The following is a 27076-nucleotide window of genomic DNA, read 5'->3' on the forward strand; positions in this document are numbered from 1 at the left end:
TCTGTAATTTCTTTATGAGAATGCCTCCTTAAACCTATTTCTTGGGGCGCCTGGGTGGCGCAGTCGGTTAAGCGTCCGACTTCAGCCAGGTCACGATCTCGTGCTCCGTGAGTTCGAGCCCCGCGTCAGGCTCTGGGCTGATGGCTCAGAGCCTGGAGCCTGCTTCCGATTCTGTGTCTCCCTCTCTCTCTGCCCCTCCCCCCTTCATGCTCTGTCTCTCTCTGTCCCAAAAATAAATAAACGTTGAAAAAAAAAATTAAAAAAAAGAAAACCTATTTCTTCATCCTATATCCTTAAATGATACACTCGAGTGGTAGTAAAACTCTTAGTTCTTCAAAACCAATAATAAATAATAGCTAATTTATCTACTGAGTACTTACCATGTGCCAGAAAGTTCTCAGTAGTTTGTTTATGTAGTTATGTAATTATCTCACTTACCCTCACAATTTCTCTATAAGGAAGTTGTATTATTATCTATTTTACAGATAAGGAAACTGAGGCACAGGTCAATCAGTTAGGGTCAAGGACAGGAGAGAAACATAAAGCAATGTAGCTTCAGAGACCATACCTCAACTGCCATACATAAAAGTCAGTGTTCTCTTGAGTGTTATGAAGTCAGCAATTTGGGGAGGCGTTTTATATAAAAGGACCCATGGTTAAATGACCTTGGAAATGCTACATACACAGAAATTTATAAAACTTATCAGCAAAGTAAATGGCAGAGAAGGCATGTTGCAAACAAGTTGACTTAATTTTGCTAAATCCTTTGCTTCTCAAACTTTCGATCTTAAAACCTGTTTTCATGTATTTTCTTACAACACCACCCAGAACCAGTATCTGTGGACAAGACTTGGCAAAAGTATTCAGAGATGGTCTCTTACCTGTGGCACTGAGAGATTTGGAGGTTCATGGCTATCCCACAGGACAAATTCAAAAGAGTCTTCAAAGATCTCTCCACCAAAGTGACGATAGTGAATGATGCCATTAAACAGATCCCTCTGAAGGAAGCCAGGGACAGGATAGCCTGTTGGGTCCACAAAATACCACATACTTTTGTAACAATCTTCCAAGTGTTGGGGTATAAAGATATTGGACTTATCTCCAAAGTATTCTCTGCCTAGTATATTGTATGCAGCCAAGGAGTCTTCATTAGATACTTTCATCAAAGCTTATAAATAATAAGCAGAAAATTTTAAGTTGCTACACCTGTCTTACCATATGTAGAAAAATGAGCATTACAAAAATATCTTTAAGACACATAGTCTTAACTAAACTGCTTGTTCCCTCTTTTGTTACTCCTGACTACTTTAAGAAATAGTTATGAAATTATTTTCATAAAGCATAAACAAACGTCATTCATGAAATTACTTTATAAACAATTTAGCCTTAGGCCAAATATTCCTCTTCAAACTTACTTGTTCTTTCATCCTGCTTGGCCGACATAATTTTTCATAATGTAATGGTTACCTTGACACAGAGCTCTGGAATTTTTTACTTGCACGATCTTGGATAGATTAGTTTAACTCTTCTAAGTGTCAGGCTTCCCATCCACAAAATGGGAATAATAGTATCTCACCTCATAAACTTGATGTCCACCCTTGCACAAATTCTGACATCAGCGATCATAACTATTCAGAACTTACCTATCAGCCCCGGCCCTGGTTTTTTCATGATCTCTCCGGCCTGAGGGGGTTTTGTGATATTAAAGAAGATGTAGTCATCACTGGAGTCCATATCTGATGCTCTCAGCATGGAACCCTGGATCAGTATGGTCTGTCCCTCCTCCAGTTCAATTACTACATTGTTTATGAGGAACGGGGGACTGTCATCTTTGGGCAAAATGTTGATGGGAAACTTATGGCGGATGCTGTGATGGCCATCGAATATCCTGAAGACCACAAAGTCTTTGGTGGAGTCACTGTCGTCATGATGATAGCGAACAACTCCAGCCTGAAGGTCAGCCACAGTGAAGAGAAATCCTTTCCCCCCTGATGGAGAGAACAGAGATGGGGCTGACTGAACGAGGGGTGCAGAGGGAGCAGCTGCAGCAAAAGCAGCCGTAGAAGAAAGGGCATGAAGGAAATGGGCCAGCTGATACCTGCCTCACCTAGACAAACAATCTTGTTTAGTGGGCTCTGGGCCACCACAGAACTGGTTTTGAATAGGGGCTGTAACACTTACTGGCTGTGTGGACTTGGGCAAGGCACTTAATTCATTTGAGACTCATCTATAAAACAGGGATAATAAGACCCACCTCATATTCCCTAGGAAGGATGAGAGAACGTAAAGAACAGTAAGCTGACAAAAAGTGTTAATTACCATTCAACATGGCAGCACTTCCCTGAGGAGCAGGCTTGAGCCAGGAGCATCAGTACCACTTGTGAAGTCATTGGAAATGCAAGTTCTCTGGCCCACCCCCCAGACCCACTGAGTAGAAGTCCTGGAGGTGAGACCCAGCAATCTGTGTTTTATCAAACCTCCAGGAGAGTCTAACACACGCTAAAGTTCGAGAATCACTGGCTTATTGCCCAAGAGCTACAGCTCTGCTACCAAATGGCCTAGGTTCAAATCCCAGTTCGGCCACTTTCTAGGTACATACACAAGTCAACTTCTCTAAATCCCAGGTTCCCCATTTGTAAAGTGGGAATAATAATAGTACTACATTTCATAAAGCTGATATAATGTAGAAAGCTTTGTACAGTATCTGGTACAAATCATAAATGCTACGATTTTCTACCTCCTCCGCACTAGAACGTCATTATGGGCTATCACTCTTCTCTTGATTTCCACATTGCTTCACTCTGTATAAGCGATTACGATTCTTGATGGCCGATTTCCCTGTACTCTCCCCACACTATGGCTCTATCAAAGCCCACTGGAGTAAGTGATTAAACATTTGTACAATGGACATCACAGTTTACTCGCCCAATAGCCACTTTCTGCTTCTTCGCCAGTACCAGAATCCTAGTGTTATTTGGAATGGTAATATGACCATTTGAAAATACTCAGTTTCCCAGACCCCACTGCATCCAGGGGGTAGTATGTGACTTGTGGATTTAAGTGGAACCCACTGTATCAGGTTCCTGGCGAAAGTTGTTAAAGAAAACAAATGAGGCGACGTAACTTTTTTCATCACCCCTTCTCTTTCTTCCTTCCCGGGATGCAGACCGGAAGTCTGAAGGTGTAGGTGCTATCGTGAGACCACTGTCAGGACAGAATGAGCTACTGGTATCATGGATCTGGAATGCCTACCTCTGGGCAACTTATCACGTGAGGAAAATTACTCTTGAGTTTCTAAGTCACTGTAGTTGGGTTTTCCTTACATGCAGCTGAACATCCCCCTAAGCTGATCTCCTACTCTCCTAGGATGACTTCACTTTTCAGTTCAGAATTCCTAATCATAAATGATAATAAAAAAAGAGCTCTCTTTCTGCTTTATAGTTAGGAACACCAAGAGGATAATTGAATTAAATCCTCTGAGCTCATTATACGGAATGGACTATGTTATGTGATAGCAGGATTATTTTTATTAGGGATATTACCTTGTTAACTACTCCTCTTACAGTTATACTATAATTAACATAATAACATAATTATACTAATAACATAATGATTACCAAGTATTTAAAAAACTAAGTTTTTCTGTTCTTTAATACATTCCTCTGAATCAGAGAAACGAGAGGGAGATATTTTGTCTTCCCACTGGGATAAGCTCATCAGTTAAAGAGTATGTTTAGAAGGAGTCCTACATGGCATGTGAGATTTAAATAATGAGCCAAGCACAAGATGCTGCTTGTGAATTGTCATCCACTGATGGGAGCACCCTAACACAAAAACGAATGGTTTCAAGAACTCCACACTTTCCGGATATGACAATTCGCTTAGAAATGAGGCCCAGGAGGGGCACCTGGGTGGCTCAGTCAGTTAAGTGTCCGGTATTGGTCCCAATTCATGATCTCATAGTTCATGGGTTCGAGCCCCACGTCGGGCTCTGGGCTGACGGCTCAGAGCCCGGAGCCTGCTTCGGATTCTGTGTCTCCCTCTCTCTCTGCCCCTCCCTCGCTCACGCTCTGTCTCTCTCCCTGCCTCAAAAATGAAGTAAATAAGTATTTTTAAAAAAATTTTAAAAAAGAAATGGGGCCCAAGAGATGCTATGTGTATCCTGTTAAATATGATCTGCTTTTGGAGAAAAGACTCTTGGGTTCTCTTCTAGGTCAGAGGTTGATCTTTCACCTCTTACTGTAAGCTGTCCATGCTGCAGGCCACCCACGGTGACCAGCTGGACAGCACGGATGTCATCATTGTCAACAATCTGAAACTGTTCCCAAGTGATGGCCCGAGACTGCCCCTCCAGAAGATTCAGACCTACAAGAGAAAACAGAAAAGTGTCCTGGAAAGTTCTATGACGTGCCAACCTGCCCACTTGAAGACAAGATTAATGAATTTTCACTCACAAAACTAGCTGAAAATTATATCTTTGAAAGCTTTTTAAGAAACTGGAGTTTAGCTTTTATTTTTAGTAACATTTCCGCATCTAATACTATTAACCCCAGTCTGATAACTGGTTCCTTGTGATATATATCAGTTGGAGGCACGGTGGTGCCAGGAAAGAAACCCGTAAGAAAAGAATAGGTGTTGGGGCGCCTGGGTGGCGCAGTCGGTTAAGCGTCCGACTTCAGCCAGGTCACGATCTCGCGGTCCGTGAGTTCGAGCCCCGCGTGAGGCTCTGGGCTGATGGCTCGGAGCCTGGAGCCTGTTTCCGATTCTGTGTCTCCCTCTCTCTCTGCCCCTCCCCCGTTCATGCTCTGTCTCTCTCTGTCCCAAAAATAAATAAAAACGTTGAAAAAAAAATTAAAAAAAAAAGAAAAGAATAGGTGTTATGCTCACAGGGGTCTCTCGTTCAAAAATGTCCACAAGGCATTTTTCAAAGGTGACATCCAGATATCTGAAGTGGGCAAGGGAATCAGAAGAGCTTTTCCATATAAGCTATGAGTGCAACAGTAGCCCACAGGACAGAAAAAAAAAGAAAAGAATAGGTGTTATGCTCACAGGGGTCTCTCGTTCAAAAATGTCCACAAGGCATTTTTCAAAGGTGACATCCAGATATCTGAAGTGGGCAAGGGAATCAGAAGAGCTTTTCCATATAAGCTATGAGTGCAACAGTAGCCCACAGGACAGAGAATGTAACATGGCTACGTGCGCAAATACAGAGCTACGGTGTTAGGGGAGTGGTTAATGGTCTTGAACATGAAATGTCTGACACTTCGAAATGAGGGCTGAATTTTATTCCAGGCTCGAGGAAAGAAGGAACTTCTGTAACTAAAGGAACTGAAATAAAACCTTCTCCTTGGACCCAGTGTGCTGGAGGAAATCTGGGGAGAGGGGGTTAAGCGCTGCTTAGAGCAGCGAGATACAGATTCGGGGTGGAACACTCCAGTTAGAAACAGGGAGCTGAGCATCATCAAACGTTCCCATTACTCAGTGGATCCAAGAGCTGACAGATTCCCAAGAATCTTGAAAGGGAACAAAGCTTTTTAGGTTTTTAAGTTGATAAAACTTAAAGGCGATGTCCTGGCAGACCCACTTACATTTCCCCTTAAACCTGCCCAGCTTCCCCTGCCTCCCTGGCTATGACCGTGTGCCTGCCTTCTCGCCGCAGCAGCCCATAAGGGTCCCCGCAATTGTAAAGTCCCGGCTGCCACCACTGTCTCATCTTCTGATAAGGCTGGTTACGTCAATCGTCCTCTTGGGCAAGGGCCAGGTTTTGGCATGACCTCCCTTGTGACCGTGGCCGGGTCCTATACCGTGGGACCCCGGAAGTTTGTAGCAGCTACAAAGAAGGACCAGGCAGCACATCGTGGACATGTGGGGAGTTGACATCCAGTGAGGCAAACTGACCACAGTGAGACAGGAGATGGGGAGGAGCTGAGAGAGAGACTACTCACCCTTTCTCCAGCCTACCTCTGGCCCTTCCCACACACGGTGCTTCCATTTTCTCCTGGAAACACCAGCCTGACTGAACAAACAACTTCATTTTCTGATAAACTCAGTCACCCTCCCTTTTTATTTGTTCCCCCACAACTTCCTTTCCCTGTTATTCCTGTTTTCAGTATAGGGTTAATGCCTATGACCTGCCTCAGGGGCTGTTTGCTAGGGAACCTGGAATAGGACATACACTATGATGAAAGGATGGATGGATGGAAGGATGGAAGGAAGGAAGGAAGGAAGTAAAGAAAGAAAGAAGGGAGGGAGGGAGGAAGATGAGAGAAAGAAAGAAAAAAAGAAAGAAAGAAAGAAAGAAAGAAAGAAAGAAAGAAAGAAAGAGAGGGGGAGGGTAGAAAGGGAGGAGGGGGCAGAGGGAGAAGAAAGAAGGGAGGGAAGGAGGGAGGGAGGACAAGCACATATAATCTCTGCGACTCATAAAAGGGTTTTGAAGCCCAGAGTGTGTGCTACACGTAGGACAAGGCATCACGGGACACAGAGCAAGCAAGAAGAGAAGTGTATTATAACAAGATATTAACAGTGATCTGTCTTTGCGGTGGAGTAATGAATGATTTCATTCATTCATTACTATTTCATTCATTCATCCATTATGATTTCATTCATTTCTATCCATTCCCTATTATTATTATTATTATTATTATCCATTAATTCAATTTATTCTGTCTGATACACTTTCCAAGTTTTCAATGATGAACATATATTAAGCCTTAATAAGTAAAATTCCATTTAAAAAAAAGATTCTGATGTCCAAAGTAGCCAAAACCAGATTTGGAGCTCTCTTAACAAGCCTGGATTTCACAGATCACACAGACTATGAATAATCTGTGCTCAAGCCATAATCCACTTAGTATATGATTTTTACTAAAGTTCAGGTTGCCAATTCTTTCTTTTCTTTTATTATCCCTCTAGCAGAGGTAGAGTGGGACATCTCCCAATGTTCTCCATCATGACCCAAACTCACACACATACAAACACGTGTGTGTGTGTACCTGCACGCAAAGACGTGCGCGCACACACACACACACACACACACACACACACACACAGTATAAGCCACCACCTGAGGATTTAAATCAGACAGAAATATTTTCCCCTTCACAGAGCCTACCACCACTGCTTATAAGTAGGTCTTGACTGCTATCAATGGAATCAGCGGGAAAGGGGAAAATCTTCATTCACCTTCCACATTTACATCTGATCTAAATATATACCTTGCATCATAAGACCACTCGGAAGTGACCTTCTTTTAAAACAAATAAAGCAGTTTAAGCTCTTATTCGTGTATTATGGCTTCCCTGCATGTCCCCACAACAGGACAATGAATTGGTCTCCATTTTCCTTCCCTTTCTCTGAACGGTTCGAATTAGAGACCTTTTCCTTCTCAGTCCAACTGTAGCTCAGTATCACAAATAGTTACTTTCTTGCCACATTCAGTTGAAAGGTGTCCTTTTGGCTTATTTCCTACAGAGGAAAAAAAAAACGTGGCTTCACAGCACAGGAGTCCTGGTTTCAAATTTCTCACCCCGCAGGCAGGAAAAACAAACAAAACAAAAACAACTATCTGATACCGTTAACTTGGCTGGGTTTCGGTTGCCTCATGTGTGAAATGGGAAGAAAACGACCTTTCTTTCCCGACCCATGCACTTTCCTGTCTTCCCTTCAGGGCTGTGCTGCTTAATGCCTTACACTGAACTTCACCTGTGTTCCAGGACACTCGCGGGGCATTCGTATCCGCTGTTCTGATGGAGATGTGGACTGTAATGGGTGCGCTCCTCTCAAAGAAGAAGTCGTAAGCCTCCACCTCCACCTGTAAACAAACAGTTGCATAGGAATCACACGTTGATAATTTATAGCTACAAAATACCATAATTCCCGGGGTATACATCACACCTGGAGGCAAAACAGATATAGGTTCAGCCGTCGCCTGATCTCATTTTTTGACAACCTCATCTCACTTTTTCAGGCTCTAGATCTTGTTCCTCAGTTAACAGTATTTTAAAATTTTCGTCTCCATACAACAAGTTCGTAACCGGAAGCAAGCAGATACACTGGAGAAGCGTCCCTGCATTTGATCAGGAGACCATGTCAGAGCAGCATGAGAACACTCGAGCTTCTCTCAAAGGCACAGGGTCTAGAGCTGTAGATTTTAAATGAGGGAGACTTTGTTCCCCCAGGGGACATGTGGGAATGTCTGGAGACATTTTTGGGCTCACAAATGTGTGTGTGTGTGATGAGGGGTCCTACCGGCATTCGGTGGACAGAGGCCAGGGATGCTGCCACATACTATCATGCACAGGACAGCCCCCACGACAAAGAATTATCTAGTGCAAAATGTCAAGGGTGCTGCTTTTAAAAGACCCTGGTCTAGAGGCATATATCTCTCCAGACATATTTTTAAATATCCAGATTTTATTTGCATCCATGAAACCCATAGCTAATAAATGGGGTTATAGGATATGTGTTGAGCCTTATTATGTGTCGTTCATGTATCGCACCAGGGGTTGACAGAAAAGGACAAGGTATAATACAGAAATAGGAGGCACACGCCTATTGTTGAAGAATGTCCATTGACACCGATTGTCCATTTGGTTCATTTGAGAGGATAAATGCTCAAACAGCAACACGTCAGCAACTACCACAGTAACAAAAGGAACAGGTTCAAGGCTGCCAAAATTAACGGACTAAAAGTGGAATTATAAGGGAGGTGGGGATACCTCTTGTAGGTGTAACATAAATGTTTATTAGGTTGAGCCCTATGAAATGGTATGTTACATGCTCACTAAGAAACACTCTTCTCAAACGAACACACACTTCATAAAATGAGCTTGAATTTTCATGGCTGAAAGAATGGACCTCCTTGGCGTCACAGTCCAGGGAAGGGGCGGTTAGCTCCAGAAGCATTGGCCATGGTTGTGCTCTCGGGGGCCCCATCCCAGGTGGCTGAATGACCCCAGGGCTTCCAGCCCACAGGGTCTACAAAGCGCCTCATCCCCACTGAGAAAACTGAGAGTCACCTTCTAACAGCAACAACAGAAACACACATTTGGACAGGTTCTGCTTTAAGGTTACATTGTACGATGTCAGAAAACGCATACGTGAAGCAGCCAGAGTAGCTGTGCTTTGTTTATGAGCTCGAGGTAAAAGCAGACGTCTGATGAGAAATTACTTCATCATACAGAAGGAACGAGAGGTAAGGGCAAGCATGAAAAAAACAGCCACCATTTACTCTTAGGAAATGAAGAAAAGAAAAGGACGACCGTTTGTAGCCTGAAGTCTTTTGCCTGCCCTGGAGGCTAAATGCAGAAAATGCCTAAATTCAGCGGAGGACAATTTGGAATCCCAGGGCCACTCATTTTCCTTAATAAGGCTGAACTCAAGTCTGTGTCAACCCGCTCATTTAAAATTTCCATCCTGTTTGAATCAACTCACTGGTAGGTCTACAGGTTGGTTAAGCATTATTATTGCAAGACTGTAACCAGCGGCTCTCAACTCCCATCCGAAACCAAACACGAGGAAAGAGGCTGGAATCGTAGCAGACGGTACTTAGATTAGGCAGAGGACTTCCCTGACAGAAAGTGTTTGGCAGGGAAATTAGTCGTCCAGTGAGACTATAAAGTCTTCTATCCTGAGTCAGTGCTATTCATTAAAAGTAAGGATCCCAGTAAAACACTCCCCCCCGAAACAAGAAGGAATAATAGAATGCATTAATGAAAGGATTGTAGACAAAGTCATCTCTAACTCCAATGGTCTCTGCAATGCAGGAAGGCTTTCAAGGATGCCAGCTCAAACTGGTGAGCTCTGGGCCACAAGTGGTCCTCAGAAATATTTTGTAGCTGGCACAATTTTAAAACTTTTAAAACTCTTAGTATGTAGTATTTATTTATTATTTTTTTAAATATGTATTATATATTTAAAAATCGAAACACTGAGGGGCGCCTGGTTGGCGTCTCTTGGTTTCAGCTCGGGTCATGATCTCACGGTTCGTGAGTTCGAGCCCTGCATCCGGCTCCGTGCTGGCAATGCAGAGCCTGCTTGGGATTCTCTCTCTGCCCCTTCCCTGTTCACTCTCTCTGTCTCTCCCTCAAAATAAATACACTTAAAAAACTGAAACATTTTTACAAACTTACAGATTTCCAATGTCTCTGCAGGACAAGAGTTATAGCTATCCGGTATGTCTGTTTGCCTGTATTCTTACAGGGCAGCAGTCATCGGAGCCCCGGTGCACCTGTGCCTTCTAAACGGCCAGCTCTTTTCAGTCCCTGCAGTGTCCCTCCCCCTGCCCCCCCCCCACCCCAGCCAGATTTGCTCTTTGGATCACCTGCCAGGCTCCTCTAGGCATCTGAATCTGCCTCCAGATTTACCGTGATGGATTCTCCTTTGAGGCAATGACTGTACAAACAAACTCACCTGAAGGTTAAGGGAAGTGGCCTCTCTGAGCACTCTGTAAATACCAAACAGGCTGGAAGCTCTGTCTCCCTTTCTTCTTACCTCGTAATGTCTCCTCACAGAATGGCTGCTGTTTGGCGGCTGATAGGCTATCTGCATGTCGCTTAGATCTTTCCAGGTGAACGAGGAGACGGGTCTGGTGTGATCCCACAGATGAGTCATGTAGCCCTGGGGTGGGGCCTTAGTAACGTTGAACACCAGCAAGGGCTTGGGCGTCTCATCCTCTTCACAGTCCAGAACGGCTGTGGTCAAAGAGGTCAGGATGAACTGATCCACTTCCAGAATGAACATGGCCATGAACGCAGCCCTTGGAATCTGATTAGGAATGCCGGCTCTGATATAGACGGGCAACCACGCACTCTCTGACTTTTGGAGGGGAAAGAAAATAGGAGGGAAGAAACAACATAAGTAAAGCTATCACGTATCTGGTTCCCAGGATGGTAGACGGAGTGTCCTTTAGTGACCTGAAACCTGGCTGCACATGAGAATCACTGGAGAGTTTTAAACATACACTAAATGCCCAAGCCCTATCTCCATGGGTTCTAATTTAGTTGTTCCAAAAAAGGGACAAGAAAACTGGCATTTTTTTTTTAAATTTAATGTTTATTTATTTTTGAGAGATAGAGAGAGAGAAACAGAGCACAAGCGGAGTAGGGACAGAGAAAGGGAGATACAGAATCCGAAGCAGGCTGCAGGCTCTGAGCTGTCAGCACAGAGCCTGATGCGGGGCTCAAACCCACGAACTGCGAGATCATGACCTGGGCCGGAGTCGGAAGCTCAACTGACTGAGCCACCCAGATGTCCAGAAAACTGGTGTTTTTTTAAAATTTTATTTATTTATTTATTTAATTTACATCCAAGTTAGTTAGCATCTAGTGCAACAATGATTTCAGGAGTAGATTCTTCCGTGCCCCTTACCCATTTAGCCCATCCCCCATCCCACAACCCCTCCGGTAACCCTCAGTTTGTTCTCCATATTTATGAGTCTCTTCTGTTTTGTCCCCCTCCCTGTTTTTATATTACTTTTGTTTCCCTTCCCTTACGTTCATCTGTCTCTTAAAGTCCTCATATGAGTGAGGTCATATGATATTTGTTTTTCTCTAATTTCACTTAGCATAATACCCTCCAGTTCCATCCACGTAGTTGCAAATGGCAAGATTTCATTCTTTTTGATTGCCGAGTAATACTCCATTGTATATATATACCACATCTTCTTTATGCATTCATCCATCGACGGACATTTGGGCTCTTTCCATACTTTGGCTATTGTTGATAGTGCTGCTACAAACATGGGGGTGCATGTGTCCCTTTGAAACAGCACATCTGTATCCCGTGAATAAATGCCTAGTAGTGCGATTGCTGGGTCGTAGTGTAGTTCTATTTTTAGTTTTTTGAGGAACCTCTATACTGTTTTCCAGAGTGACTGCACCAGCTTGCATTCTGAAAAAACTGGTATTTTTAAAGCTCTCTGGTGACTCTAACATGTAGCCGGGGTTGAAAAGGGACAATAGTTTTGGCATCAGAAGGAAATGTCCTTTTGATTCTATGTCCAGCACTTACGATTTTAATCAAGCTATTTAATTCCTAGATCTTTCCCCCCTCCACCCATTTGTGAAATGGAAATACTGGACCCCCAAATAAGTCACATTCAGTATGCTGAACACTGGATATTGGACTAGAAGTTGTAATCTGTATGCAACAAAATGTTAAAAATGGAATTCTTTTTGGCTCAGGCTGAACTAAAGTTCCAATGAAAGTGACAACAGATTTCAAAGTGAATGTGATACCAATACTATAGGCAGAATTTACAAAGCAGATTGTCTAGAACCAGTTCCAGACTCTAGAACCCTCTCACTCGCTACAAGAATAGAGAAGGGTTGCGAGGGGAAGAGAAAGTTTTCTTCGTAGAGAAGAGTGCATTGCTGTGCTGAGTCACTCCTTTGGTCCCCAAGCCCACACACCTCCGTGAAGCGGAAAAGTGGGCAATGCTATATTTGTCTCTGGTATCCAGTGTCCAGAGAGAAGTTTCCTTGAGACCAGCCTTAAAATGTATCTTTTACAGGTAAGGACACAAAGGACTGATGCTCATACAGGAGGAACTAAGCAGCCAGACGCAGAAGAATAATGGTGTCTGTTCTGGGATCTGCCTGTAGTCCTTGTTTGCAGCAGAGAAAAATACCTGAGTGCTCCAGATATGGGCCAAGTGGGACAGAGGATTGGTGTGGGGTCATCCTGGACCCTGACCTTTTGGGTGCTTCTGCGAGAAGGCAAAGAATCCCTGCCATAGGCAGCTGGAGGTGGGAATCATCCTAGGAGCTATGGGAGGACTTGCAAGTGAATACTCAGAAACGCCTCCTCTGGAGATGAGATCCACCAGTAGGAGACGTCCAGGACCGGGGATCCCCAGAGAAAGCAGGAAACTGCCCTGGGGACAAAGAAGCAGCTTGAAACATTTGCCAGACTTAGGGGGCATGAAGTCATATTCTATCAGTGTCTCATTCAACGCTCTCCCCACCGCTCCCCAAAAACTGGCCCCCCCCCAGGTCAGAAGTCCTGAAACTAGCCAGCAAAACTCCTAAGAGAGAAGTACAATAGAGAAAGAGGAGACAGTCACCCCTCTCCCCTCCCGCTGCATGCTTTATGAAGACGAATTAATGATACGCTGAGACATCTCAGGGTTTAGAGTATCTATTTTTCACATGCCGTTAAAAAATAGAGTCATAATTGGAAAATTCAAGAATGGGAAAATCACAACATAAAAGGACTGGTGCTGAACAATAAGACCATCTAAGCCTAGGGTTAAGCCTAAATAAATATGTTATTTTAGACATGTTAACACAATGGATATAAACATCAAAAAGAGCTTACTTGAAATAAAAGATAGACGATATAAGAAATAACAAATAACTGAATGCTAGAACTAAAATTTTATTTTTTTAAATGTTTACTTATAAATGTTTAAATGTTTATTTTTTTTAAATGTTTATTGTCATCAGAAGAAAGAGCGAGTGCACAGGAGTGTGTGAGAGCAGAGGAGGGGCAGAGAGAGAGAGGAGAGAGACTCCCAAGCAGGCTCCGTGCGCTGTGACTGCCGTGCCCAACACAGAACTTGAACCTGAGCTGAAACCAAGAGTCAGAGGCTCAACTGACTGAGCCACTGAGGAGACAACTAAAATTTCAGATTGCATAAACAAAGGTGGGGAGATGGGCAATCACTAGGAGAAAGGATAAATAGGACCGATCCTCATCACATATAGGAAGGAGCCAAAAGACTCATTTCATTTTTTGTCTTAAATATTAAAAACTTAAAATATTAAGTTAAACAATGTTTTCAATTTTAGAACTAAATCCCAGTAAAACATAAGGTCAGATAAACGACTTTCAAATAAGTGAAGAAAAAGGCATAGAAAATATAATCTATATTACAAGACAAATTTTTTTTTAGTTAGCAAGAGAACATGAAACAAGATGATAGAAAAAATATATGCCCATTATTATAAAACCATAGCTTATATTCCCATGTTCAAGACAAATATTCTGAAATTAAATAGCTAATTACTTATGCCTTATAGGAGAGGCATTTAGAATAAAATTGCATACAAAGATTAAAAGTAAAGGGACAATCCAAAGTTACCATGTAAAGAAAAAAGCAGAAGTGGTCATATTACTTTCAAAGAAAGACGAATCAAGGCAAAAGGCATTAAAAAAGGACAGCGTGGGCAGTTGATATTGATAAAATAGACAAGACAAGGATTCTTATAGGAATCATTATATTTAATATTATTCTGGCCAAACCAGTGGAGAACATAGCAAAAATAAGAGGAATAATTACTGAAAAAGAAAGGACAAAATTATCATCATTAGTGAAAGATATAATTATGGTCTTCAAAAGCCCAAAGAATTTAAAAATTCTTGGAATAATTGAATTCAAGAAAGAAGCCAGATAAAAGAAAATTATACCAAAAAATAGCTTTCCTATTTATCATCAGTAACCAATGAGAAGACATAATGGAGGGGAAAGTGCCTATTCATAGTAATTTCCCAAAAGCACACTGCCTTGGACAGGCCTTAATAAGTATGCTCAACTTACATGAAGAAAACTGCAAATTTTACAGAAACACATCAAAGAACATTTGCCTAGATGAAGCGAGATCCCTCATTTCTGGATAAGAAGGCTCAGTATGCTAAATGTTCTAATATTCCAATTACTTCCAAAATAGCATACGGTTTTAATCCAATCCCGATAAAACTACTTAGGGCTTGAGAACTACGTATAGGTGAGAATGGGTTAGGAAACTTTGAAGACAAGTGATAAGGAAGAACTTGTCTGTAAAATACTGAAGTGTATCATTGCCCTTTTATATTTATTTTTTTTTTTAATTTTTTTTTTCAACGTTTATTTATTTTTGGGACAGAGAGAGACACAGCATGAACGGGGGAGGGGCAGAGAGAGAGGGAGACACAGAATCAGAAACAGGCTCCAGGCTCCGAGCCATCAGCCCAGAGCCTGACGCGGGGCTCGAACTCACGGACCGCGAGATCGTGACCTGGCTGAAGTCGGACGCTTAACCGACTGCGCCACCCAGGCGCCCCAGCCCTTTTATATTTAGAATGAATGATACTGGCACAAGAATAAGTAGGCAAATCTAAGGAACAAAAGAACTAGCCTTGAAGTCATATACATAATATTTTCTATGCAATAGAAGCAGCATCAAAAATCAATGAGAAACAGGTTAGTTCTTCAATACCAAGTGCTGAAATCTGGGCTACTTGGGAAAAAAACTGTTCCTGTGTTTCGCAATATTATAGAATTCATTTTGGGTAGATTACAAAAACAAATGTAAGCAAGAAATCCTTAAAAATCTAGAAGAAATTATGGGTGAAGAGTCATTTAGTTACTTGATGAGAATGGACTGTACAGGCATAAAAATGATAAAATAACAAGATTTTAAAACTTCAAATATAGTATAAATTCAGTTGCATGAAACAGAATCAACACTGTTGTACCTGTCTCCTTACCATGTGTATAAGTGTGTGTGTGTGTGTGTGTGTGTGTATAAAAGGGTTGAAACATAACTCGTTCTGCTTTCTTATTGTGCTTTCTATGAGGTTTTTAAAAATTACTCTGCAGTGAGCATATTGTTTTGATATTCATAAAAGAATGTGTTTTATGACATGCCAAATTGCCTATGGAGTAAGTTAATTAACAAAACAAGAAGGTCATTTAAAGGGGTAAAATCCCAATCAAACTGATCTGAAAATATAAACAAACAAAGTCCTAACTCAATATAGAGATGTAAAAAAAAAAAAGAAAAATCAGTCAGGGGACCCACCTAGGTGGCTTAGTCGGTTAAGTGTCCAACTTCGGCTCAGGTCATGATCTCATCATGGTCCATGAGTTCAAGCCCCGCATCGGGCTCTGTGCTGACAGCTCACAGCCTGAGGCCTGCTTTGGATTCTGTGTTTTCCTCTCTTTCTGCCCCTGCCCTGCTGGTTCGTTCGTTCTCTCTCTCTCTCTCTCTCTCTCTCTCAAAAATAAAGAAATATTTTTTAAAATTTTTTTAAAGGAAGAAAAATCAGTCAGGAAGAAAAATGGGTCTAATTTTTTTAATGGAGATAAGAAATCAATAGAAGTGAAAGCTTTGTGTCAAAAAGACAAAAAGACATCTACAAATAGGAGGCCTAGAATTTAGTCTTGGCTCAGTCATAAGGCCACATATGTATGGACAAGGCATGCAATTTCTCTGGCCACCACCCTACAAGGGGTTGGGCTACACCAGTCGTTCCCAAACGTAGCTGATGACCCATTTTTTCCTGGGTAGCTTCTTTAACTGGCAAAACATGCATGGTGCTTACTATGTGCCAGGTGCTTTGTAAGTATCATCTTGTTTATTTCTCTCGCTTACTCTCAGAAGTAGGTTCTCTTATCCCCGTTTTCAGGTTTTAAAACCTGAGGCATAAAATCCAAAGTCAGAGAGCTAGTTAAATAGACATTTGAACCCAGGCAAACTGGGCCCAGTGTTCATGTTCTTCGCTACCGTGAGGCTCAGAAATCTATCCTTTAAGATTCTCCACGTTATTTACCTAATCAATTTGACCAGACCATCTATCTCAATTCTAAAATTCTGTGATCTTACTTTATTATTTTCTTATCATTTCTTGTCTTATCAATTCCTTGGCGGTGGGGGGGGGGTGGATAATAATGTTCAATATCTGAGTTTCTTAGGAGGAATCCTAATAAGAAGTCAAAGTCTGAAAGATGGAGGTCTTTCATGAATGCTACCGTGGATCATCTTACGTCAGCATGAAGTCTGAGCTGTTTTAGCTGATGCACAGTTGCTCAGCTAACCAAATAAACCAATTCTAGAGTATATGAATCAGTGGAGTAGCATGTTCAATATTTCATATAAATTGATTTCATCTTCTACCTTCATGTCAGTGTGAGGTCAACAGAAGGGAAGGGCGGGAGATTTAAAAGAGACTGAACGATGGAAGAGGCTTCGGGGGACTGCCTGTCTCTTTGATGACCTAGTCCTCCATCTCAAAGTCTGAAAGAATGGAAAGGATATAATCCACTATACTCATAAAAATGGGACTAGGTTTCCCCTTCTTCCTAGTTTCCCATGGACTTACCTAGTGGATGTGTGCGCCCCCTCATTTCCTCTAATGGGGGAAAAGAGGTTCTATAAAAGAAGGGGGAAATGAAACCTCAAAGAGAGGGTGCTACAAAAGATCAAATGACAAGCTGAAGAATACTGAAGGGGGAGGAGGAAGAAGAAGGGGAGCATGTAACTGGCCCCAGTCCTTCCTCCATTGCCTTAGTGGTGGCAGAGTTAGGAGAGTCGGGGAGGAGAAATTATAGACTGACAGTCTGCACAAAGGCTCCATCCAATTTTAAGCACTCACTGGCAGAACAAGCCTATAGTTCTTTTTTTTTTTAATTTTTTTAAGCTTTATTTATTTCTGAGAGAGAGAGAGGGAGGGAGGGAGACAGAATGTGAGTAGGGGAGACAGAGAGAGAGACACAGAATCCGAAGCAGGCTCCAGGCTCTGAGCTGTCGGCATAGAGCCTGACGCGGGGCTCGAACTCACGGACCGCGAGATCATGACCTGAGCCGAAGTCGGACGCTTAACCGACTGAGCCACCCAGGCGCCCCAACAAGCCTGCAGTTCTCATGCGTCACTGGGCAGTCCCACCCGCAATGGCCCAGGAGCTGTCTGTCCCGGCATGGCAGTCAGCACGAGCAGCTGCATGGAGGTGGCTCTCTTGCTGCGGTGGGGGACAGACACAGAACCCCGAACTCTACCTTGTATACGATTTTACTCCTGCCATCTGTGAGGTCCAGCCGGATGGAGATGTAATCAACGTTGGGAGAAGGGGGGTCCGTGTGTTGGTAACGAAGCCCCATCAGCAGGAACTCCTCACAGCTCACTTTGAAACTTCCTGCTTTCTTCAGGCCCAGGCTACAGCTTCCACCTGGACACTTCAGGTCTGTTCCCAGTTCTAGAATGGACAGCACTGAATTAAGAGAGTCACTTGAGCATGACTGTGAAATGTAAAAAACTAATCCTCCCTCCCATGGATACTTATTCCCTCTCACTGCCTCACGAACACCCTCACATACCCTCTAGTCATTCATGGAGAGGGCTGGCATTGCTCTAGAACCCTGTTGTTTCTTTTACTGAAAAGAATAGTTGACCAGTTGTCTCCTGAGATCCTTGCCCACCAAAAGTCACACTGAGAGAAAAAAACACATAAAATGCATGTTCTGGTGCTTGAATATCCTTGACAGATAGGCCTCTGGGTCACGACTGCCTCCCATCGTCCAGCAGAGGCCTTCCTTCACTGCATCCACTTCCATGGCTTCTTCATGTGGTCTCTCTGAGGCTGTTCTACTCGCTGAAATTCTCTCCCTGCTGTGCTCGTCACACCCTCAAGTCCAGACACCCTTCCAGGTCCGCTGAGTCCTTTTCTTAACCCCCCTTTAAATACTCTGTAACCACCTCAACCAACCCGATCTCTCCCACTAAAAACCATAATCATCTCTGCCATAGTCTCTCTGTCTCTGCCCGGCTTCATAGTTCACTCTTGTGGGGTAAATGACACACACAGGCCACTCGCGTTTCCAGTGGCCTTCTGTACATTCCCCTGACGTACAAAATGAGTATTCTACTTCTTAACCAGATGGTTGTGAACCCTGAACAAGAGCACTTCGTGTGCTAGCCTGCCTTTAGCTGTAAATTGAGGCCCAAATTCAAGGCATTACTGTGATCGTGATTATCCCTTCTATTTCTTGGCCTTCCCATAATGCCTAGAATACTATTGTGCATATAGGAGGTGCCCAAAATATACTGATGAAATGAATAACAGAAGGAACATTGTCCATCAACTCTTCCTGATTTAAACCACGGCTACCGCTATGCTCTACCTCAGACTTATTCATAATCAAACAGTATTTAATAAATACACCAACTACTCTCACGACCCCTGCCATTGCTACCATGAATAATAACAGCTGACAATTACGGAGCACTTGCTATGAGCCAGACACGGTGTGAACCACACTTTGTGCACGGGATCTCATGTACTCCAGCTTTCCACAACCCTGTGAGGCAGCTACTCTCCTTACTCCTTTTACAGGGGCTTGATGCAGTTAAGTAACTTACCTAAAATCACCCAGGAAATAAATAGCAGAGGCAGTTTTCAAACCCAGGTCGTATGGATCCCCAAGTGCGTACTCTTCCCCACTAACTGACATGTTTCAACCAGCAACACGTTCTTAGATCAAGTCCAACTTTTTGTCCCAGTGGAAAATGACTATTTCCAGATACATCAGTTCTCGTAACGTTCAGATAGGTATTCAAACATACATACGAGATTCAGGGAAAAAACTGTGCGGCTGATCTCCACGAGGTTTTTCTGGCCGAGGCTCCAGCAGGACCACCTGACCGTGGGCTGGCAGCCGGCTTCCCATAGGATCCAGCCTGACTGTGCACTCCAGGCCGGCCGCCCCCTCGTAGTCAAATCTGAGCACGTTCTTATCAATGGCTCGGGACAGGCCATAGAATTCGGACACCTCCAGTACGTTGTTACTCATACGGATGATGTTACAGTCTGGTTCCAGGAGATAGACCCGCAGGATAAAGGTTTCCATGAAGGTATCTGTCTCAGTAAATCTGTGGAGAGAACGGAGCAAAGGCAATATGTACTGGTGCTCAGATACTTCTGGTATCTGTGAACTGACTTGCTTTGAAGCTTAAAGATTGCCTTTACAAGAGTTTGGATTTCTACTCCCAATCTCTGTCCTTGTCCGTTCATCTCCTTAGCTTGGTGTCGACTCCCTTTCCCGCCATCTCCATCCCCAGGATCTTTCTTTCAACACCTTCTCTCAAACCCGTCATCCGTACTGATACGTAATGACTTCTGGGAGCTCGGAATCTCACTCCCAGCACATGTATCATTTAAGAGTATCAAGCTCGTGCAGTTTATGGACCGAATCGTGATTCAGGAGTGAAAGGGTGAGGAGTTTCTGCAGCATCAACATCTTGTTGCTCTTCAGAAACCCACGAGAGGCACTGTCAATTCCATTTACAGGTGAGGACAGCGAGGCACAAAGGCCACGTAGCTTGCCAAAGGGGCCGAAGAGGAGGTGAGGAGGGAACAAGCATGTTCTCTGATTTTTCTGCCTCCACCTCCTCTGAATATTCTATTTCGAATGTCCTCGAGACCAAGAAGAGCAGCTCCTCTGCCTCAGCCCTTCTCCGGCCCTGCTCCTGCACCCTCTCCGCCCCTTGGAAACTCCAGGAGTGGGAGCAGTCGGAACTCATCAGCTTCTCCAGCCCTTCCAGGCAAGCTGTCCGAAGTTCGTTTTCTAACTCTGCAGTCGTAGAAAGATCAAACCACCACCCAGTGTGCTGGTTATAAGGAATCCTCGGGTATTGTTTCTTTTTTTGAGCACAGCATTTTGTTCCAGCCTCTCTTTCAAGACTTGTTTTGCATTACAAGTACCTACCCTTATTTTGGGTCAGCCTAGGAGCACGTAAAGTCCATGTATCCTCACCTTCGGGTTTCCTATGCCCAGCGCAGGGCCGTGAGCTATAGCAGGTGATCATAAGTGTCTATAGGATGATTCACTGTTCCAGCGTCCTCTACAAAACGCTTTGTGTTACGGTAGTACTTCAGGGAAATACACACTAGGGTATTTTAGCCAAATATTCATAACAGCAACAAAAATAAGTAAAAAACTATCTAAAAGCCTATCCCATCTACTGAATTGTCAGTCACCTCTATGAAGTGAGTAATACCATAACCATGAGCTTCCTTTTTAAGTTAATTTTTTACTGAGCTATAATTCATATACCCTCAAATGCACCTTTTTAAAGCATACAACTCAGTGGTTTTTAGTATATTCACAAGGTTGTGCAACCATCACAACTATCTAATTCCAGACCGTTTTTATCACGCCAAAAAGAAATTCGTAGCCATTAACAGTCACTCCCCATGTGCCCTTCCCCAGCCCCTGGCGACCACTAATCTTTCTGTGTTTTTGGATTTGTGTTTTCTGGATGCTGCATATAAATGAAAAGGTATATGACCTTTTGTGTCTGGTTTCTTTCATTGAGCATGATGGGTTCAAGGTCCATCCATGCTGTAGCCTGAATCAGATCGTCATTCCGTTGTATGGCTGAATACCATTCCAGTGTATGGATATGCCACATTTGGCTTATACATTCATCAGTTAGGATTTCAACTTTTCAGATATCACGAATAATGCTACAGTGAAGATTTGTGGACAAGTGAAAATATAGGTTTTTATTCCTCTCATTATACATTTAGGAGTAGAACTGCTGGGTCACATGGTCACTCTGTACTTAACTTTATAATTGATTTTCTTAACACTTCTATCATTTAGTACGTTTAAAATTAGAAGCTACTGTACTACTTACGAACTAAGCAGCTGATAATCAGAATGAAGAATACCATTCAGCTTTGGAATATATTCTCGTACTTCTCATTAGGAATCTGTATTTTGCAATTTTCACTTCCTGTCAGAAGTAAGAAGGTGAATCACCGGAGGTGATCCCCTGAAGGGAAGCAGGACAGAAATTTGCTACAGAAAAGCCGCCAGGAAGATGATACAAATCAAGGTAATTGAAAGTCAGCTATAATTCTTGCCTCATCTACTTAGGTCCTCAATTTCTACTGATGACTGTCTTCTTTGGAATCTAGTAACTAGCCTCATGACAATATCTATCTATAGAAATAAAGCCTTAAGAAGTACACAGAATGGTTATGTGTGCTGCTTACCTGTAAAGTCTAAGCTTCACTGTGTCTTCATCAAGAATCGGGCAACCATTGTGAATATACTTTACTTCATTAGGAAGGAAATGGCAGTCAAAGACCTAGTTCATGTGAAAAAATGGATAAATATTTGTGAAAAAAAATGGTACAAGATTTGATTTTTCTGGCAGTGGAATACTGCCTGGGGAAATTATGGCCTGTGAGTGGGGTATGCACATGTGTGTGTGTGTGCGTGTGTGTGCGTGTGTGCACGTTGTAACCACCACCACCCACTGTGCCCCTCTACCCGCCCCTGTGCCCGCTCACCATCCTGCTTTCATACAGATGTGTCTTATTTTGAGAATATCGAAATCATGAAAATCTAAGCAGATCAAGCAGATACATTAAGAAGTAATTATCTCTTGATACAATGATTTTTATAGTCTATAATACACTTAACATATGGTTCCATTTGGGGTGCCTGGGTGGCCCAGTTGAGTGTCTGACTCTTGGTTTCGGCTCAGATCATGATCTCCCGGTTTGCGAGTCCCGGCCCTGCGTCGGGCTCCGCGCTGACAGTCCAGAGCCTGCTTGGGATTCTCTTTCTCTTCTCTCTCTGTCCCTCCCCTGCCCGTCCTCTCTCTCTCTCGAAATAAGGAAATAAGCTTTAAAAAAATTTAAATATGGTTCCATTTATCAAAATATTATACACCCACAATGTTCAGGGGTTCATAACAATTGAGTTAGAGAGGTCTACCTGGGTGTATGCATGAAAAGGCATGCGTTACCCCTCAAACACACTGTATTATAAATATTATGCAGTTTTTCTTTTCCTTTCATTTCTTTCTTTTCCAGAGAGCACTTTCATATTCAAAATTGGAACCACTGACTATGGACAGCATTGGGGTTGATCGGGGCCAAACACGACCCACACGTGTTTCTCATACACTTGCAAAAGGCTGTGTTATTGGTTACATAATAGCGGAAATTGTTGATGAGACACAGAGCAAACTAAAGGTAATTTCTTGTATTAAATAAAATTATAATTAATTGTATCACCTCACTCAGAACCATTAAGGAAATTGCTCACTGTTGTGTTTGGGGAAACCTAATTTTTAAAAGAAGAATTTTCTATCCCCATCACACCATGACTCTTGCTCTGCCCAATCTCATTTGGTAGAGGATTAAGAAATACCCTTGAGGCATTTACACACCATCACTGTTGAGTTCACGGTGTTTAGCTCATACTTTGTCACAGGCTCAATCATTTACAGACATCATCCTCCCTGAGAAGACTTTATTACTAATACCATGATCTTCTTTTCCCACAGACATCATTGGTTCCTCTTTTTAACTGACAACAAGGAAGGAGATAAAGGAAAGACCTTCCCCATATCATTGACAAATAGTCATGGTGATAAAGGGACAATCTGCTTTGTTAAAAGAAACATCTGTTTTATGTTTCGTAATATGTTTTCCTTTTATAAAAGGCGACAACCATAATTGTCCATAAATTTACCAACTAAAACAAAGGAGAGCTAAATCCTTTTCTAATTACTGTCTAGCCTTGGTTTTTTCCACTTCAACTGCTTTTCAATTACAATTTATAATTAAATTGTCACACATTCCTAACTCATTACTCACTTTAATGACAGTAAACTGGTTTAAACTAGAGATGTTCTCTTACTGCTGTATTTCCTAGTCAAAAAAGCAAACTCAGCTCTACACTGAGGTGCTTTCCACCCAGGAAATTTCTTGCTTTGAAACAGGTGTGAGAAGTGCTGTGCGTGAGGCAGTCTCATCCTAAAACATGAGGAAAACATATTGCCACCGACCTTATCTAATTGACTATATCAAGAGGGTTATCTAAACAGAAGGTACTAGCATGCGCCAGTTGAAATCCCTTTCCAAATATCCAATAGGAAAATGAACCTGTTGGTCCTAAGACAAACTTCAGTAATGAAATGAAAACACTAATTGAACAGATGTTAAACAAAACATTTTCTCTGCAAATCAAATAAAACCGTTCATTACACAGTGGGGTGTTGTTAATATAGTCATCTTGCTAGAAATGGGTTCACATAAGCCTTGCTTTCGACTTACTGGTAAGTGCTATTAAAGAATAATGTTTAGGCTTTGTGTGTGTGCACACGCATTTGGCTATGCTTAATTTCAAAAACGCCATAAGAAATAAATCCCTGGGGAGGGCTGCACTGAAAATAAGCACACATTCCAAAAAAAAAAAAAAAAAAAAAGCCAGACTTTACTTAGGAATCTGGTTTCTGTTGAAAGTGTCATCACAAACGGGGAAGATCACCTGGCAATTTGAGAAACAAAGTTTTCTGGATATATAGGTTTCCTTATGGTACAAAATTCTAGTATTTGGCAGAAATATAATAAAGTTCCACAGTTCAATGGCCTCTTTTTTTTCACACAATAAATTCTAGAAGCTGTAAGTCACACATTTTCTGTAGACCATTTAAATCCATTTGAGACGCCAGGTTTACCTATGGAAATGCACTCACGGAACATTTTCTTACACTAAGCCACAGCACACGAGGGGACAACCTGGGACTTTTCGGAGTCCCGTCCCCAGCCTACCCATCCAGACTTGCCTCAACCAGGCAGGCATGTTGTTTCTGCTCCATATTCTTCCTAGTAACTGGATTTTTGCCTTAAAATCTGAGAATGTTTGGAATGGAGATGACTTGGAGAACTATTCCGATCCTTATGAGAAAATAAGCGTTTCACCTAGTTGTAGTAACTTAGATCCCCTTTTGCCCTCTGGTATCGCAGAGCCGGCCAAACAGTGAAGACCGTTAAAATGGCACCAAAAATAAATAATGGAGACAGTTTCGTTCCTTTCAGAGAAAGTACTATATGTGTGTGTATAAGTCACAGGCTATTTGGGACTGGGAGAGGATACGTCTCAGAGACTGGCTTAAGTAACGGTATATTCTCCCCAAATTGCCATGCTTGGGGCCAGAGCTGAATACAGATGGACCACAGGTTGCCCCAGTGGGCACCAGGAAGAATTGTTTTCTCTTCCCCCACAAGATATTCAGCCTCACTTCTAAATAAATGTTGAACAGTTTTTAAAAATATGTTGATTGGAAGGGTTCCAAATTATGAGTTCATCAGTCTTTATAAGGCACCCACATATATCCGTGCAGCTCTAGGATTAGGGTCCTACATTACTCTCCACAACTCCAAGGAGGTTCTTTTAACTCCGGAAATTGGGACTCCGTTTTCTGCAGCTGACTTATTCATGTCACCCACTCATTGCATTAAGCACATCTGGGCTCTGGATATGAGCTATCCCAGGTCTCTCTTCCTTCCCCGACTGGTAAGTTCCAATCAAACACACTTCCACAGTGCAAGTCATGTTGCAATTACCAAACACTTGGGAATACAACCCCTGCGGAGCGAGGGCCATTATTGTGTACCGACGGGTTTCAGGTGCCCATTGGATGCTCGGACTTAAAAAAGAAAATCTCCTGGGAAATTGGAGAGAGACATTTGGTTGCTATCACTTCAGGAATACTCCCTAAGTGAGAACCCTCCATAGAATTCTGATAGGTTTCTGAATCGGACTGTACTCTGAGTGCAGTAAAGATGTCCATTTGAGTTAGCATCTATCTAAGTCTCGCCAGCCCATCTCTACAACATCTAGTACCACTGTTGAATAACTTCCTGCAATATGATTCTTTAGCCAAATGGAGAAGAAGATTCATGTTCACAGTTCACAAATAATGGGTATTTTTCCAGAAGCAGCAGCAGCAGCCGGTGCTGAATATTCTCAAACTTGTCTGCAATGGAAGTTAAACCACAGTAGGAACAAGTAAGGAAACCAGAAGCAATTTCCTATTTTGTACAGAGATAAACTCCTACTTTAAGCAAATACAATATAGCACAGACTTTTTAAAATCCAATGGATTAGAAAGTAACTCTTCATCCTACAAAAGGACTGTGCATAGAGTACTCTTAAATGACAAGGTCTCCAAGGTCTTGACTAAAGGGAAATATTTTTTTTGACAGACATTTTTAAAGAACAATGAATATCTATTTTTTTTAATTTTTTAAATGCTTATTCATTATTTTGAGAGAGAGAGAGAGAGAGACAGAGCATGAGTTGGGTAGGGGCAGAGAGAGGGAGACACAGAATCCGAAGCAGGTTCCAAGCTCTGAGCTTCCAGCACAGAGCCCAGATAAGGGGCTCAGACTCGCAAACCAGGGCTGTAAGCGAACCGTGAGATCATGACCTGAAGTCGGACACTTAACTGGCTGAGCCACCCATGCACTTTGAAGAATAGTGAATATTTAAAGTGAAGTATTTTCACCTCTTTTTTCCATGTCTGTCCTCCTACTTAAGGGAACGTTCAAGTGATGGACAGAGATGAAAATGTCTTCACGTTTTACTTTTGCTATCCTGCGGTCACAAGTGTGGCCTAAAACGCATCTTGAAATCCTGATGTCTTATCCAAAGGCACCCTGACTAGCAATGGATGAAGTCACTTGGGGCAGGAATAATCCCATAAAGACTGACCATATCACACCGCACAAGAGACTGTCCACTCCAGCCCTTGGAAGGCTGTCACTGCTTTGTTTTCTGTCTCTGTCTCTGTCTCTGTCTCTGTCTCTCTCTCTCTCTCTCTCACACACACACACACACACGCACACACACACACACTCAATAGAAAATCTCAGGTACAACCTACCTGTGGAGTGAGTTTCCCAACCCTCTGGGTCATTGGCTCGTTCATCACGACTTCTACTTTGCAAGCATCTTTCTCCTTGGGGATGGCAAACTTCAGGTCATCCCCCAACAGGAAGGCAGAGCTGCCCTTCATCACCCTGACCCCACGGTTAACACTGATGAAGGTGGGGCTGGCCCAGCCCGGCAGCAGCAACAGCAGCAGCAGCAGCAGCGGCGGCGGCAGGGCACGGGGCCCTCCCCAACTCCGAGAGCTCATGCTGTCAGGGGCCAGCTCCATTTGTCCACCGGCGAAATCCCTTCAACAAAGGAGGGCTTCTGTGCTTCCCCCAGGGATGTTAGCTCATAGTCCAAGGGGCAGGGCAAGGGGTCCCGACAGTGTGCCCCAAGATCTTAACATGCCCCTTTCATTTCAAACTCAGACAAGGAGGCTTTTCAGGCAGTCCCGGGGCTTTTAATAAAACTCGCTGATCACTCCTGACAACGCCGGCAAGATGAATGTGCCTCCCAAGTGCTTTTCTAATCCTGCAAACGAGAGGAGAGGTTGGAGGGAAGCGACAGAGAGACCAAAAGGTTTGTGCAGCTATTCAAAAGATCCCTGCCGGCAAAGGCATCTTTCAACCCGCCTCTAA

The 27076-nt window shown here is 42.8% G+C and overlaps 1 protein-coding gene across 1 annotated transcript in view; it reads right to left on the reverse strand.

Moving 5' to 3' along the window:
* Positions 1–26724, reverse strand: part of FREM1 (FRAS1 related extracellular matrix 1) — a 137219-nt gene extending 110495 nt beyond the window's left edge. Inside the window, exons 1-9 of the mRNA XM_047098120.1 lie at positions 26449–26724; positions 21758–21852; positions 19325–19626; positions 17757–17953; positions 10492–10815; positions 7702–7810; positions 4234–4365; positions 1644–1988; positions 882–1024 (exon numbers count right to left, since the gene is read on the reverse strand). Coding sequence (XP_046954076.1) covers positions 882–1024; positions 1644–1988; positions 4234–4365; positions 7702–7810; positions 10492–10815; positions 17757–17953; positions 19325–19626; positions 21758–21852; positions 26449–26724 — 1923 coding nt within the window. The remainder of the gene's footprint in view (positions 1–881; positions 1025–1643; positions 1989–4233; positions 4366–7701; positions 7811–10491; positions 10816–17756; positions 17954–19324; positions 19627–21757; positions 21853–26448) is intronic.
* Between the last annotated feature and the right edge of the window lie 352 nt (positions 26725–27076).

Source organism: Lynx rufus, unplaced genomic scaffold (assembly GCF_022079265.1).
Source record: "Lynx rufus isolate CCGP_SWC_20201006 ecotype Redwood Valley unplaced genomic scaffold, mLynRuf1.p SCAF_10, whole genome shotgun sequence".
Taxonomy (NCBI): Eukaryota; Metazoa; Chordata; class Mammalia; order Carnivora; family Felidae; genus Lynx; species Lynx rufus.